This window comes from Exophiala xenobiotica, assembly GCF_000835505.1.
Source record: "Exophiala xenobiotica strain CBS 118157 unplaced genomic scaffold supercont1.5, whole genome shotgun sequence".
Classification (NCBI taxonomy): Eukaryota; Fungi; Ascomycota; class Eurotiomycetes; order Chaetothyriales; family Herpotrichiellaceae; genus Exophiala; species Exophiala xenobiotica.
Window position 1 is genome coordinate 2,732,216 of NW_013562490.1, and position 12,728 is coordinate 2,744,943.

Genomic DNA, 12,728 nt, shown 5'->3' on the forward strand with positions numbered 1-12,728 from the left:
GAGGATGGGTCTACCTGGAAGTGCTACCTTCTTAAATCCCCATGTGCCTCTTCGTGTTCTTGGCTCGCACGAGCAGAAAAAGCTCCCTGTGAAACGCCCTCCGTTATACAAGGAGAGCAGCCTTCCCGGGGAGCCGGCCATCGCAGCGGCGTTCCTTTCCAGGGCATATGGGGCCGACGCCGGTGACGGCGCCACATGCAAGCCCAATACGAGCTCTTCCTTACCTTAATTCCACCTCCCTCAAAGCCAGGGATACTTCACCAGTAGACAAGGGTCTTTACAGGGGTATCTGAAGGGTAACGTCAAGAAAAGGAAAAAGCCCCCGGCTGTCGAAGCTGCAGTTCTTGACAACCATCAATTGGTATATTTCGTTCCTGGACCATAAATATCCGGAATTCGTGGTCCATGAAGAAACAAAATTGCGCTTCAAGACGCAGGTATAATGTATTATGGAGGTCGAGGTGATTTCCAGTACTGGAAAGGCCAGCTGCTTTGGATGTTTTGGGCTGACTTCCAACGTTTGACGGTAACAAGATACCTTGGAAACGTAGGAATGCGTCAGCCGAGCTTACACCTGGCCTGTCTCATCAGCTACTTCCTACAAACCCTTGAGCTGACCATCCACCGGTAAGAAGGTATTGAGCCTATACATTCCCACTTCTTCGCTCACCAAATGACAGTTCATTCTAGGCTGTCCACAGTATTTGGATGCGCCCTAGCAGTGTCGATCCATGCAGCAGAGGTCCATAACCTGGTCAGGTTGCTTCTATAGCCGCATTCACTCCGACCACGGTTCCTGCCTGATGGCGTGGTGGTCCTGGAGCAACCAGTGATTGTGTGCCATGAGGTTGACTCCACGCAAATGAGCTATGATGATCGCTCATCAGCGACCTTGCCGAAGGTTGGATCACCAACGTATAAGAAGGTCGAGCCTCTCCGACCTGCTGCAGCTGAGACAACTCGGACAACAAAGCGCAAGAGGACAGCACGAATCTCACCTACAACCGTCCATGACCATGACCCATTCTCAGGCACTTCTGCGCACTGAGCGCCTTGAGCTACGACCCCTAGGCCCTGAGCACATCGACCTTACCAAGCAGTTAGACTTTGACCCCGATGTCATGAAGTACGTTCTATTTGGCAGGCCATTGACACCAGAGGAGGCAATAGAGGTACACAAGTGGCTGCTTGATACAGCAGCGCCTGTTCCCGGGCTCGGTTGCTGGGTTGGCTTTGACGGTGACCAGTTTGTTGGATGGTGGGTGCTGGCACCATCCCAAAGCAACCCAGGACAAGACGAACCACCACAATACAACAAACGGCGAGCAGAGTGTGGATGGCGACTCTTGCCAAAATTTTGGAGGAAAGGGTACGCAAAAGAAGGTTCGCGCGAGCTGTTGAGGCATGCTTTCCAAGATCTGGGTCTGAACGAAGTGGTTGGCGACACCATGGCAGTCAACGTGGCTTGTCGGGCGGCAATGGCGTCTTGTGGATTGCAGCATGTCCGTACCTTCTATAACAAGTACGACAACCCTCCTCCAGGAATCGAGGAGGGCGAAGTGGAATATCTGATTACCAGGGATGATTGGGTGAGGCAGCGCAAGGCTCTGCACTATTAGCTACGGCCGCAAGAACAAGGCGCGCCCAAGGGAGCATGTAGCCAGGCGATTCTAATGCTGGGCTGCGGAATGAGAAGCGATATTGTGTCAGGGTCTGGTGGACCATAGCTAGAATATTAACCGGAATGCAAGAGACATGTTCCTGCTAAGCGCGCAGAAATACCACAAGAACTGCCGGTTGGGTGCAAGCCTGGCTCCCTCCCTAGCCGACCGGCTCTGCGGCGCCCACCGAGCCCACTGGAGCCACCCACAAAGTACCCAGACCGCCTAGGTACAGTACTAGCACTCGGTAGGACCTGATCGACCGTCCCAACCCCCAACCATCAACGTAACACCCAGAAGCGTGTATGGATCATATCTAATCAAATGATCAATCAGATTAGATGAAAGTAGCTTGGCACCTCTGAGTCCCGTTCCATCCTCATCCCCTTCCCACCGGGTTCCACCACGCTCAATGCATGCGACGGAAAACTCTTTATCTCAGCTGATTTGAAAGAAACTGGGTCGACCGTAGTAGTCCGGAGTCTGGAGGCTACGAGCAGTCAAATCTAGCTGTTGCAGGACAAGAAATCCCAGGCCGCGAACGAGGGTGGAAGATCAAGTGCAACACCACCTCCAAGACAACTCTCTCATTCATCTATGAATTTACCCCCATCCGGAAGGGCACAGGATTGGACGTCGGTGATACGATACAAACCGTGCCAAAACATGTGGCATCACACCCACTGCCCGCATGCAGACCATACTTTGACCGACTATCGGACCTTTGAGCCCCTGCTCAACATGGTCACCCCACTTCGTTCTCTGTACTTTGACTGTGTCCGGTCTCGGGCTCATGTTACTTCCACGAGGTCTAGTCTCAATTGCCTCTCGGGTGCGGGCTTCCTAGGCCAGTCAAGCTGTGAGTCTATGTGCGCTACTGTCCCTCGAGGTCCTCTGCATATTTGTTCATATTTGGGCCTTTCGCACTTTAGCAGAGGACGGCCTATCGTACACAACTCTACATTCTCATCTAAACCAGCGGAGAGCAATGGCAGTCCCAGACGACTTCCATCATAATGCGGACGGTACTGCGCTCAACGACATCGAAGGTCGTCCATTGCCGGCACAGGAACACCCTCCAGTGGTCCGCGACGTCGGTTCCAGAGACGACAAAGAAGCTATCCATAGGGCTGGCTCGCCTGAAGAAGCGTCTGAGCTGAAGAGCCATGAAGAGGCAATGCCCAGTGAAGCTGCGCAGAACGGTGTCAAGAAGATCGAGGCCGTCACTCTGGCCTGGTCGAAAAAATCGCTTGCTGGAGTCCTGATACTGTACGTTTCACCGTGCTACGTATGTCTGCGCGACGATATAGCTGACATGCTCTTCCCCCAGTATCTGGCTTCTTACCTTGGTCAACAATTTCAAGGCCACCATTGTCGTCAGCTTGACGCCCTTTGCCACGAGTGAATGGCAGTCTCATTCGCTTTTGACGGTCATCGGTATCGTTGCCAACGCCATGACTGCAGCAGTTTATATCCCAATGGCAAAGATGTTGGATGTCTGGGGTAGGGCTGAAGGTCTACTCCTGATGTTAGCCTTCTGCATTCTAGGCTTGGTCCTCATGGCTGCGTCTGCGAATCTCTCCACCTATTGCGCTGCTCAGGTAAGCTAGGATCGATGATTCCTGTCTAAGACATTCGTCATCCTGCAAGCGACGATTGAAACTTACATGGACCCAGGTGTTCTATTCCATCGGCTTTGGAGGCCTCGCCTACAGCTGGAATGTGCTCGCCGCAGATGTGACGAATCTGAGAAATCGAGGCTTGGCCTTTGCTTTCACCTCCTCCCCAGCTGTGATCACAGCGTTCGCCGGATCAAAGGCTGCTGCAGCCTTCTACAACAATGTCAGCTGGCAATGGGGTATTGGCTGCTGGGCCATCGTTTTCCCATGTGTGGCCTTGCCATTATACGGGATGTTGAAGTGGAATCTTCGTAAAGCAGAAAAGAAAGGCATCATCGTCCGCGGAAAGAGCGGCCGAACCTGGTCGCAGCAGATCTGGTACATCATCAAAGAGTTCGACTGTAAGTAACCACAATACCTCCCACTCAGACTGTTTCGGGATGCTGATGAATTTCTCGAAATGCACAGTACCGGGCATTATCCTATTTGCCGGTGGCCTCGTGACGTTCCTGCTACCATTTGCTCTGGCCAGTACCGCGCCTCAGGGATGGCAGTCCGGCTACATCATTGCCATGATCGTTGTGGGCGCTGTCGTGCTGGTCTTCTTCGCCCTCTATCAGATATACCTGGCTCCGGTGCCATTCCTCAAACCTCACTACCTGCTCGACCGAACAGTTATAGGCGCGTGTCTATTGGATGCTACCTACCAGATCTCTTATTACTGCTACGCCAGCTACTTCACGTCCTTCCTGATGGTTGTCTATAACCTGACCCTGGAAGAGGCCGGATATGTCGCAAACACCTTCAGCGCCGTTGCGTTTGTGTTCCTGTTCATTACGGGCTACATTATCCGGATCACAGGACGCTTCAAATGGATCCTCTGGATTTGCGTCCCTATGTATATCTTCTCCCTTGGTTTGATGATCCACTTCCGGACCCCCAACGGGTATATTGGGTATATCGTCATGTGCGAGATCTTCTTCTCTGTCGCTGGGAGTGTCTTCATTCTCTGCGTCCAGTTGGCCGTTCTAGCCTCCGTCGACCACCAGTATGTCGCTGCGGTGCTGTCGACAGTATTTGTCAGCGGTAGCATCGGTGGCTCGATAGGCGAGGCCATCTCAGGCGCCATATGGACCAACACCTTCAGAAAGGCTCTCGAGCGCAATCTACCCGCATCCGCCTTGCCAGACGTGGCGACCATCTATGGAAGTCTGGTCACGCAGCTCAGCTATCCTGTCGGAAGCCCTGAACGACTCGCAATCCAGAAGTCTTACGGCTATGCACAGACAAGAATGCTTGCAGCGGGTTCCGCCATCATGGTCCTGGGTTTTGTTTGGGTTGGCATGATGAAGAACCTGAACGTCAAGAAGATGTCGCAGACGAAGGGTAACGTGCTCTAAACGCACCGTACTGGATTTCGGGCAATATGCCTCGGCGAGACAATTCTCTAGCGTCACCAGCTGGGATTTTGACGTCGGACTAATTCTGGGGCTTTGGAGGAAGCCTTACATGTGGTGTTCGCTCTTTTGGGCGAGATTGTAAATACAAATTCCTAGATGTATGGGTGGGTGGAGGGCTCATATCTTGGTAGACAGAACACATGAAGCAGTGGAAAGGGGCGTGAATGGAACAACAATGCATTGTTGATACATTGGTACCTTGGTATGTATGATCCCAAGGTCTGCCACAGTACGTGACCAGGTGCTCCGCGGCTGCATCGACGTATGCAATACCCAACGAACGTCTTCGAACAGCGCGACGATGAGATTGGGACGTGCATTCGCTACATACCACTTGACTTGTTCTTCGTTGACGGACATGGACCAACCTCCAACTGTTCAGTATTCATTTCGCCAGCCCCCTGCGTAGGCCGTATAGCAAGGTGTGCCGAATGTTTCTTTGCATTTGCGAGTTGTGAGGTAGTCCTCTTCGTCCCCCAGAAAACATCGAAGACGAATACCTGGCAATTTCCTGGCATGGTCGTTGCATGTTTTCAGCATATCCTGCAAGATGTTCCTGCTGCAGTATTTGCATCGATCTCCACCCACACAAGGTTCTCCCCGCAAGATGGCTTTCTCAGACTTGAACCTCTCAACATCCTTGGGGATCAATCTGATCTGGGCCATAGCACCTTGTATTGAACCGCCGTAATTGCTGGTCTGTCCAGGCTCAATCCCAACTGACATAAGAAAAAGCATCAGTGCACTGTATCTGCTGAACTGGCAGACTCGCTTCGCCTTAACTCGTTGGTATGTAACATTGCGGTTGAACTTCTCGCCAACACACACAATGATTGCATTGAGGAACTTTTCCACAAGGGCCTTGCGAGTCTTATCGAGCACCTTTGGATGACATGTCAGATAAGTGAGGTTTGTTGAGCAACAAAGAGGACTTACCATTGAGGTCGAGGTTATTGGCTCCTGCTGACTGCATGGTTGATATGGTTTGCTTGGACTCGCCATCACTCGGACGACAATCAGACTGGTAGATAGCGATTCGCGTTGCCTGCCAGAACAGATCGTCCATGCGAAAAACTGCAGCGATCTCCACAACCTCCTCGATCTGGAGGCCAAGCAGCTTGTGGTTATGTATGTAACTGGGCTCTTCGCACGTGCCAAGCTCGTCTGACGCTCTTTCCACCAGCTTCATGACATCAAAGAGCCTAGTGGCAACCCATGGTTTCAATGTCTTCGTACAGAAACGTGCGTCTGCCGTCAGGGACAGCTTCAGGAGGTGTTGGCCATCGCAGTGGTTGAGACTGTCCATTCTGTGGTGAACAATGTAGCAGAAATCCTCAATGACCTCTGGATCATCATCCCTAAGCTGGATTACTTTTGAAAGGCCTTCCTCGAAAGATGACGATAACACTTTTGCAAAATACTCGGAAGCGAGGCCGATGATGGCTCCTGAGACTCTTAAGTCTACAACCTCGTCTCCCTTGCCGACCTTCAGGATAACATCACCGTCTGGTACCACCTCAATCACAATTCTGGCGCGCTTACTCGATTCTGAGGTGCCGCCGGGCCCGTCGCGCTTTCCGAGCATCGACGATGTTGGAGCCATGACTGCAAATCAGGAATGCGAAAGGATACCGTTTGATAAATGATGAGGGGGGAAGGTAATGGCGGCGGCGACAGAGTGCAAGGGCTCTATATATAGAAGAAACAATGCAGTTCTGGACAGGCACGTGCCCGGGACTGCACATGGTGTGAAGGTACAAGTGAGGCGTGAGGTGAAAGAAGATGACAAGATATTGAGGTACAGGTGAAGTGAAAGTGTGGAAAACCGAAAACTCCCTTAGACATGCACTCCGTCCTTGCCTGACTCCGTTGCAAGGCAGGGACAGCGCGGTACTGACTTCATGCACACCTTGCCTGCGCACATGTCCAAGACTGAACAATAGTCCGCACGCTGCTGTTAGGCCTCATCATGCCTCAAAATTCGACCTCTTGTCACCATGTCCTTCGGCTGCTCCGTAACTGGTCCCGTCATATCCAGTATCAACCTTGTCATAGCCGCTCTCGAAATTCCGCTCGGTAAGCTTTTGACTCTCTGTGTTGAAGCTTTCCGCTTCCGCCATGTCTGCATTGAACATATCCTCTTTGTCCCGAGTGTGTCCCTTGCCTTTGTTGTCCACCCCTTTGCTGACAACATTATACGCCCTCCTCCTTCTGTACCTTCTCCAGCATAAGCAGCCACCTAGCGCAAGAGCCAGCAGCACCACTGCACCAACAACCGCGATGACGATGATGTATTTGGTTGCCAAACTGTGGCTGCTCGACTTTGTGGTACTGTCGTCGGTGCTGAGGCCGGCCTGCGATAACTTTGTGGCCAAGTGCGTGATTTTCTCGGCGTGGATACTGGTAGTAGCGGTGCCCGTGCTGACGAGTGTGCCTTCGCTGTTGTCGACTACTCCTGCTTGTGCCAGTTTCCCAACGGCATGTGTGATCTTTCCGTTCTTCATCGTGGCTGTCGCCGTATTGGCAGCAGTTGATGTCGCGCCTCTCGCTTGTCGCAGACCCTTGACGAGACGATCTGGGATGTAGTCCATAACTGCAGGACCGGGACTTGAGGGTTACAAAGGGCAGCTGGAAATCCTTATCGCTGTGGGAGAACTGCAAGAGCACGTTGTTCAAAGAGGACACCAAAGCTCAACGGCGAAATCCGACCGCAATGTCTTTGCAAAAAGATCCAGACAGATCATTCTGGAGGAGGGGAATGGCTTTGGCAAGTATTTCATCTCAAGCCTAAACGCGGTATGCGATCAAGGGCCCCGAAGCCAGGTGAGCCAGGTACATGGCGCCGGTCAGCATAAGCACTTGCCGAAAAGGCTTCGCCGGGGCTTGAGAGCAACCGGAGAACAGGGTCATGTCAGCATGATGTCCCTGATATAGCATCAGTTGCAGATTGAGACGAGGCCAGATTGGCTGATCTCTTCAGACTTGGACCCCAGCGGCTTGTCAGCCTCCGCCACTCAGGCCCGGTTTAAGCTTCAGCAAGCTTTGCTCGCCAACGGGCTTGGTTTTCGTCGAGGCAGCTGAAGGACGCTCCATTCTGAACGACACAGGCGGTCATCCTGACGGGGCCTTACCTTCCACAAGCAAGCGAAGAGAGTGAGCCGGTCTTTAAGGAATGGGTTGAAGCTGGAAATCCATGGGGGCCTGATGTTGACCTGCACGTGAGCTAGTTGAAAACAGTGGTGTATGCAACGATGATCATTTTGAACTATCTCAGGGTAAGAGCACTCTCTTATAGCCCTGTGGAGAGATTCCAGAATACCCTCAGTGTAGCAAACAACAATCATGATCAAACACACATAGCAAGGAGCATTGTTGTTTTCAACTGACCTGTCGAACTAAATGTCAATGACTCGGATGATAGCGATCACGTGCCGTCATTGACTCGGATTAAAATATTCCCTGCGTACCCCCCAAATTGGAGTTACATTCATTGATTTTCTGAAGTCGAAATACCACAACCCACCACCAGCATGCGTTGTTAAAGGTGGTCCACAGAGTTCGAGAGATGGCTCGCGGTGGAGGAAAGAGAGCTGCAAAAGCCACAGCCAATTCCACTGTCAACGTAAAGCCTCAACCCCCACCTGCATCTGGCCCTCCCACGCCGTTTCAATATGCACCAGCCTCTCTTCAACCCTTCCTTTCCACCCTCCCGACAGACCATATCTACCTTGTACACCTCGACAGCACGCCCCCGAGCCTCAAAAAGCGAGTCTTTATCGTTCCACTCCTCCTAAACCTACTTCTCACGATCGGTCTGTGCGTGCGTGTCTACTATGCCCTACCCGTCTATCTTGAGCAGATCATCACGATCTTCGGATATGATACTGCCTACAAAGTGGATACCAAAACCGCCAGCGCCGGTAAACTCATGAATGAAGTCAGTTCGCGGACATTTCTGTTAATGGTCGATTATGCCATCTTCGGATTGGTCGGTAGCTGGCCGAAAGAGTTCGTGTTTGGAAGCAAATGGTCTAGATTTGTGGGACCGTGGACATGGAGAAGGACGCTTGGCTTCAAAGACACCGAGATCATTGTGCGAAGAGGACGGAAGTGGGACACGCCACTGCTTACGAGCGAAGTGCCGGAGCAGACTAAGACGTGGAGGGTAGAGGAAGAGCTGACTATCAGGGTCAAGGTTGACGCGGCCATGCGACTGAATTATCTGGAAAAGACTGGCTACCTGCTCCTTGACAAGGATTGGGATCTAGACTTCAAGGCGATGCTGGATGCTCACAGACTGGCGGACAAGGGTGCTATCCAAATGAAAGATCTCGAAAACTTGGCACTGGTCTACTATCAGAAGAGATGGTTGGTCTGGCGGCTACATGAGGCTCCAGAGATGACCATAAAGGAAGCTGAGCAAGACAGTGACCTGGAGAAATTCAGACGCAAGCTTGCGGATCTTGGTGCCGAGAGTGTCTTCTTCCGCTGGATAGAGATCGTCCAGTATGAGACCTCCCAACCTGGAGGTTTCACGGAAGGAAGACGAGCTGAAGCTCTCGACCAGTTGAAACAGCTTTTGACGAAGAAAGGGGTGGACTATGATAGGTTTTGGGAAGATATAGGTGGTCAAGCTGGTCTACCCGGATTCGAGGCACAGACTTGAAAGTCGACAGGCTATTTATGAAGCATATCCAAGAAGTCATTCCTCTTTGAAACTTGAACAGTAAACATGCACATCATAGTCGTGCTTTGTCGCTACATCCATCCGAAGAAGGCCACGCACAACAAGGCTATCGCACAGCCTCGCCAGATTCCCCTCAATTGTGTTGGTCCTGTTCCTGCATTTTACCCCGCGTTCGCTGGCTTGAAAAAGTTTCCAATGCTTCCAAGTACCTATTGACCTTTGTCACTCTACATACTTTACCAGGTACTTGACGCTCTTCTTTCCCTTGAATCAGGTATCGTAGCAATGTCATCCTCGAAACTATACCTCGCCGTCGTCGGTGTCGGCGGTGTCGGTACCGCCTTCCTCTCTCAACTCTCCAACTTGCCCACCTCTCTACGCCCAACACTGATCTTCCTCTCCCGCTCCGCGAAACAACTCTACACACAGAACTACGATGCCATCTCGCCCTCAGACTTGCAGTCCTCATCGTCGAAACTCCTCTCCCTGTCCGATCTGACGTCCTACCTCTCCGGTACGCCCGGCAAAGCCATCCTTGTTGACAACACCTCGAACCAGGACGTCGCCAATGCGTACCCGAGCTTCTTGCGCAAGGGCATTAGCGTTGTGACGCCGAACAAGAAGGCGTTCTCGGGCAGTCTGCAGCTGTGGACGGATATCTTTAGTGCCGTGGAGGAGAGTGATGGACGGGCGATGGTGTACCACGAGAGCAGTGTGGGCGCCGGGTTGCCTGTGATTTCCACCCTGAAAGATCTGGTCGCGACGGGCGATACAGTCACACGGATCGAGGGCGTATTCTCGGGTACGATGTCGTTTCTCTTTAACTCGTTCGCTCCTGCAGAAAGTTCAGGAACAGGGAAGGGAGCAAAATGGTCCGAAATCGTCACGCAGGCGAAAGAGGCCGGCTACACGGAGCCCGACCCTAGGGACGACTTGAATGGGATGGATGTTGCGCGGAAATTGACCATCCTGGCGCGTCTGGCGGGGCTCAAAGTCGAGGGCCCAGAGAGTTTCCCGGTGCAGAGTTTGATTCCGAAAGAGTTGGAGAGCGCGGGCAGTAGTGACGAGTTCATGAAGAGGCTGCCGGAGTTTGATGGCGAGATGGAAGGGTACAAGGACCAGGCGGCGCGAGAGGGCAAGGTTGTGAGATATGTGGGCAGTGTCGATGTTGGGGCTGGGAAGGTGAAAGTTGGGCTGGAGATGGTGGAACGGGGCACGCCGATTGCGAGTCTAAGGGGCAGTGACAATTTGATCTGTTTTTATACCAAGCGCTACGGGGCGAATCCGTTGGTGATCCAGGGCGCAGGCGCAGGTGGTGAGGTTACGGCGATGGGGGTCACGGCCGATCTGATCAAGGTCGTCGAGCGATTGAGATAGACAGGAAAGCGGGTCCAAAACGTGTGAATTAGGGCTTCAAAAGTTGTGAATGGGTTCGGAAAGTATAGTATGTGCATAGAGCCTATCCATGTGCATGGATATCAGAAGGCGATGTGGCTTGTATACCCAGGTCTGTGTCAGCTGCGTAGATACTCCTTCACAGCCTCGCCCCAGACGGCACCTCTCTTGTAGAAATGCATCTGCGGCGTGCTACCTAGTTTCAAGCCGTCGATAGCAGTGGCAAGTTCCTCGCCTCCACCTTCCTCCTTGATCTGCTGGATCGGGTAGAGGTAAGTGTGGAAAGCAAACACCAGTGCCTTCGACTTGGGCAGCCGATGCAGTGTCTGCCGCTCGCACCGGACGAACGTCTTGTCGACGTCGATCTCCTTGAGCTCTTGCACCTCGTCACCTTCGTGGGCGTGCGTCGTCCCCTTGCCGGCGGCATATAGTTCCGTGTTCGTTGTGATGGCCCAGTTGACCCGCCTGACGTACTTGCCGACCTCGATCTTGGAGAAGAACCGGTCCATGCTGCTTTCCAGCTTGGAACGGTACCCGGGCACTGGATCATGGATTGCGGCGAGCCGCTTGCCGATCTTTTGGGCCGGGTCAAAGCCCGATGGACATACCGTCACGTACGCTTCGAGGACGTATTTGGGATCGTCGCCGCCGTCTTCTTCGGGCAGGAGGAACAGGAAGTCTTCATCCACAGTCTGGCCAAGGATCTCTAGTAATCGCATCGTCGCCGTTGACGGGGTCGGCCTCGCTGCAAATAGGGAGCCGGTTACTTTGTTCTCGAGCATGAACGTTTTGCCTTGCTCGTACTCGGTCTCGTGGAGCTTGAAGACCTGCGGAAAGCGTAGGGGGAGATATGTGCCCATTAGGAACGTGTACAATTCGACAACGGCTGGACGGATGCGCATGTCATCGTGGACATTGACGACGTGCGTGCCGTGCTCGGCCATGATGCGTCGGCGGTAGTCGATGCGGTCGGCGTACGTCTTGTCTATAACAAGGAGCTCGGTCGGGTTGAGGTTCTCAAGGGCTGAGTCGTCAGATTCGGCTCAAAAGGATAGCTTTGTCAGCCTTTCTTTTTCATTTTGCCCTGACGAGACAGAGGCAAAAAGAAGGAAAAGGGAGCTGAAGAGATGGAAAGAAAGACACTCACCCATTGTCAAGTGATATTTGGGCTTGAAGGGTCGGAATTGTAACGGTTCCGTGGTCTTCCAGTCGAAGTCCTCTTGTTCTTCGATGTCCGGGAAGTCTGGTGATTTGAGGAAGCGCTTCTCATAGCCAGCCTTCTTGCTGGCAGCCTGTAAGTGGTAGAGGTTTAGTTGAGTCCACATATGAATCATTCATCCTTCTGCTTGAATACATCTGGACTTACCTGATTAGATCGTACTTGTCTTAGTGCAAGGAAGAGAAACACAACGATGAGGATGATGTTCGTGTAGTTGGCCTTTGTGAACGTGGAAGCCTGCTTGATATCATCCCACGACCTCCAATGCCACAAGAAGGAGGGCTTCATGATGTGTGGTAGGTGGTCTGGCATCTTGCCTGGCGGTTAACTGCCTCCGAGTGCTCTGCTCTTGTCTGATTTCTTCACTGGCCTGGATGGGTGGCCCAGTGACATGTAGTTGTGATCCAGTGACTGCCTTCAAGTGACTAACCCTCAAATATAGGTCATATCTTGGTGTACACGCACGCCCGACGACATATTCCCGATTAGCTGGTGAAGCGATACTGAATCACGACAAGACATCCCAGATATGCCTGGTGGACCGTCCGCTCTTCTCCGCCCTGTCAAGTCTGCCTGGTACTGTAGTACCCGGACGTTGTATGGCGCCTAGTGGCCTAGCACCCACCTAGAATTTTGGAGTGAGATGTGGGCATTCCAGGCTTGAGAGGCGCCGACAAAGAAGGATTA

The 12,728-nt window shown here is 52.5% G+C and overlaps 7 protein-coding genes across 9 annotated transcripts; 4 read left to right on the plus strand and 3 right to left on the minus strand.

Annotated features, from left to right (window-relative positions):
* The first annotated feature begins 75 nt into the window (after window positions 1-75).
* Window positions 76-1,765, plus strand: PV05_08798 (uncharacterized protein). Its single transcript, XM_013458336.1, has 2 exons — window positions 76-635; window positions 681-1,765. The coding sequence occupies exon 2, from the start codon at window positions 870-872 to the stop codon at window positions 1,617-1,619; it is 750 nt and encodes a 249-aa protein (XP_013313790.1). The 5' UTR covers window positions 76-635; window positions 681-869; the 3' UTR covers window positions 1,620-1,765.
* A 352-nt stretch (window positions 1,766-2,117) lies between these two features.
* PV05_08799 lies at window positions 2,118-5,092 on the plus strand. Of its 2 annotated transcripts, XM_013458338.1 has the most exons (4): window positions 2,118-2,930; window positions 2,992-3,262; window positions 3,339-3,681; window positions 3,749-5,092. In XM_013458338.1, exons 1-4 carry the CDS (start codon window positions 2,650-2,652, stop codon window positions 4,678-4,680), a joined length of 1,827 nt encoding a protein of 608 aa, XP_013313792.1. In that variant the 5' UTR covers window positions 2,118-2,649; the 3' UTR covers window positions 4,681-5,092. The 2 variants fall into 2 exon arrangements, with proteins under 2 accessions (XP_013313792.1, XP_013313791.1); XM_013458337.1 differs by having other exon boundaries at window positions 2,118-3,262.
* A 519-nt stretch (window positions 5,093-5,611) lies between these two features.
* On the minus strand, window positions 5,612-6,343 carry PV05_08800 (uncharacterized protein; the record flags this gene model as incomplete). The annotated part of the gene is made up of 2 exons (XM_013458339.1): window positions 5,612-5,622; window positions 5,677-6,343. The coding sequence occupies 2 exons, from the start codon at window positions 6,341-6,343 to the stop codon at window positions 5,612-5,614; spliced, it is 678 nt and encodes a 225-aa protein (XP_013313793.1).
* A 56-nt stretch (window positions 6,344-6,399) lies between these two features.
* PV05_08801 (uncharacterized protein) lies at window positions 6,400-8,084 on the minus strand. Its single transcript, XM_013458340.1, has one exon. It carries the CDS (start codon window positions 7,329-7,331, stop codon window positions 6,708-6,710), a length of 624 nt encoding a protein of 207 aa, XP_013313794.1. The 5' UTR covers window positions 7,332-8,084; the 3' UTR covers window positions 6,400-6,707.
* Window positions 8,085-8,252: 168 nt separating this feature from the next.
* On the plus strand, window positions 8,253-9,458 carry PV05_08802 (uncharacterized protein). The gene has a single exon (XM_013458341.1). It carries the CDS (start codon window positions 8,306-8,308, stop codon window positions 9,404-9,406), a length of 1,101 nt encoding a protein of 366 aa, XP_013313795.1. The 5' UTR covers window positions 8,253-8,305; the 3' UTR covers window positions 9,407-9,458.
* A 174-nt stretch (window positions 9,459-9,632) lies between these two features.
* PV05_08803 (uncharacterized protein) lies at window positions 9,633-10,980 on the plus strand. Its single transcript, XM_013458342.1, has one exon. It carries the CDS (start codon window positions 9,713-9,715, stop codon window positions 10,802-10,804), a length of 1,092 nt encoding a protein of 363 aa, XP_013313796.1. The 5' UTR covers window positions 9,633-9,712; the 3' UTR covers window positions 10,805-10,980.
* PV05_08804 lies at window positions 10,815-12,520 on the minus strand. Of its 2 annotated transcripts, none has more exons than XM_013458343.1 (3): window positions 12,189-12,520; window positions 11,970-12,114; window positions 10,815-11,846 (listed from the first exon to the last, which is right to left on the minus strand). In XM_013458343.1, the coding sequence occupies exons 1-3, from the start codon at window positions 12,351-12,353 to the stop codon at window positions 10,942-10,944; spliced, it is 1,215 nt and encodes a 404-aa protein (XP_013313797.1). In that variant the 5' UTR covers window positions 12,354-12,520; the 3' UTR covers window positions 10,815-10,941. The 2 variants fall into 2 exon arrangements, with proteins under 2 accessions (XP_013313797.1, XP_013313798.1); XM_013458344.1 differs by having other exon boundaries at window positions 10,815-11,864.
* Window positions 12,521-12,728: the final 208 nt, after the last annotated feature.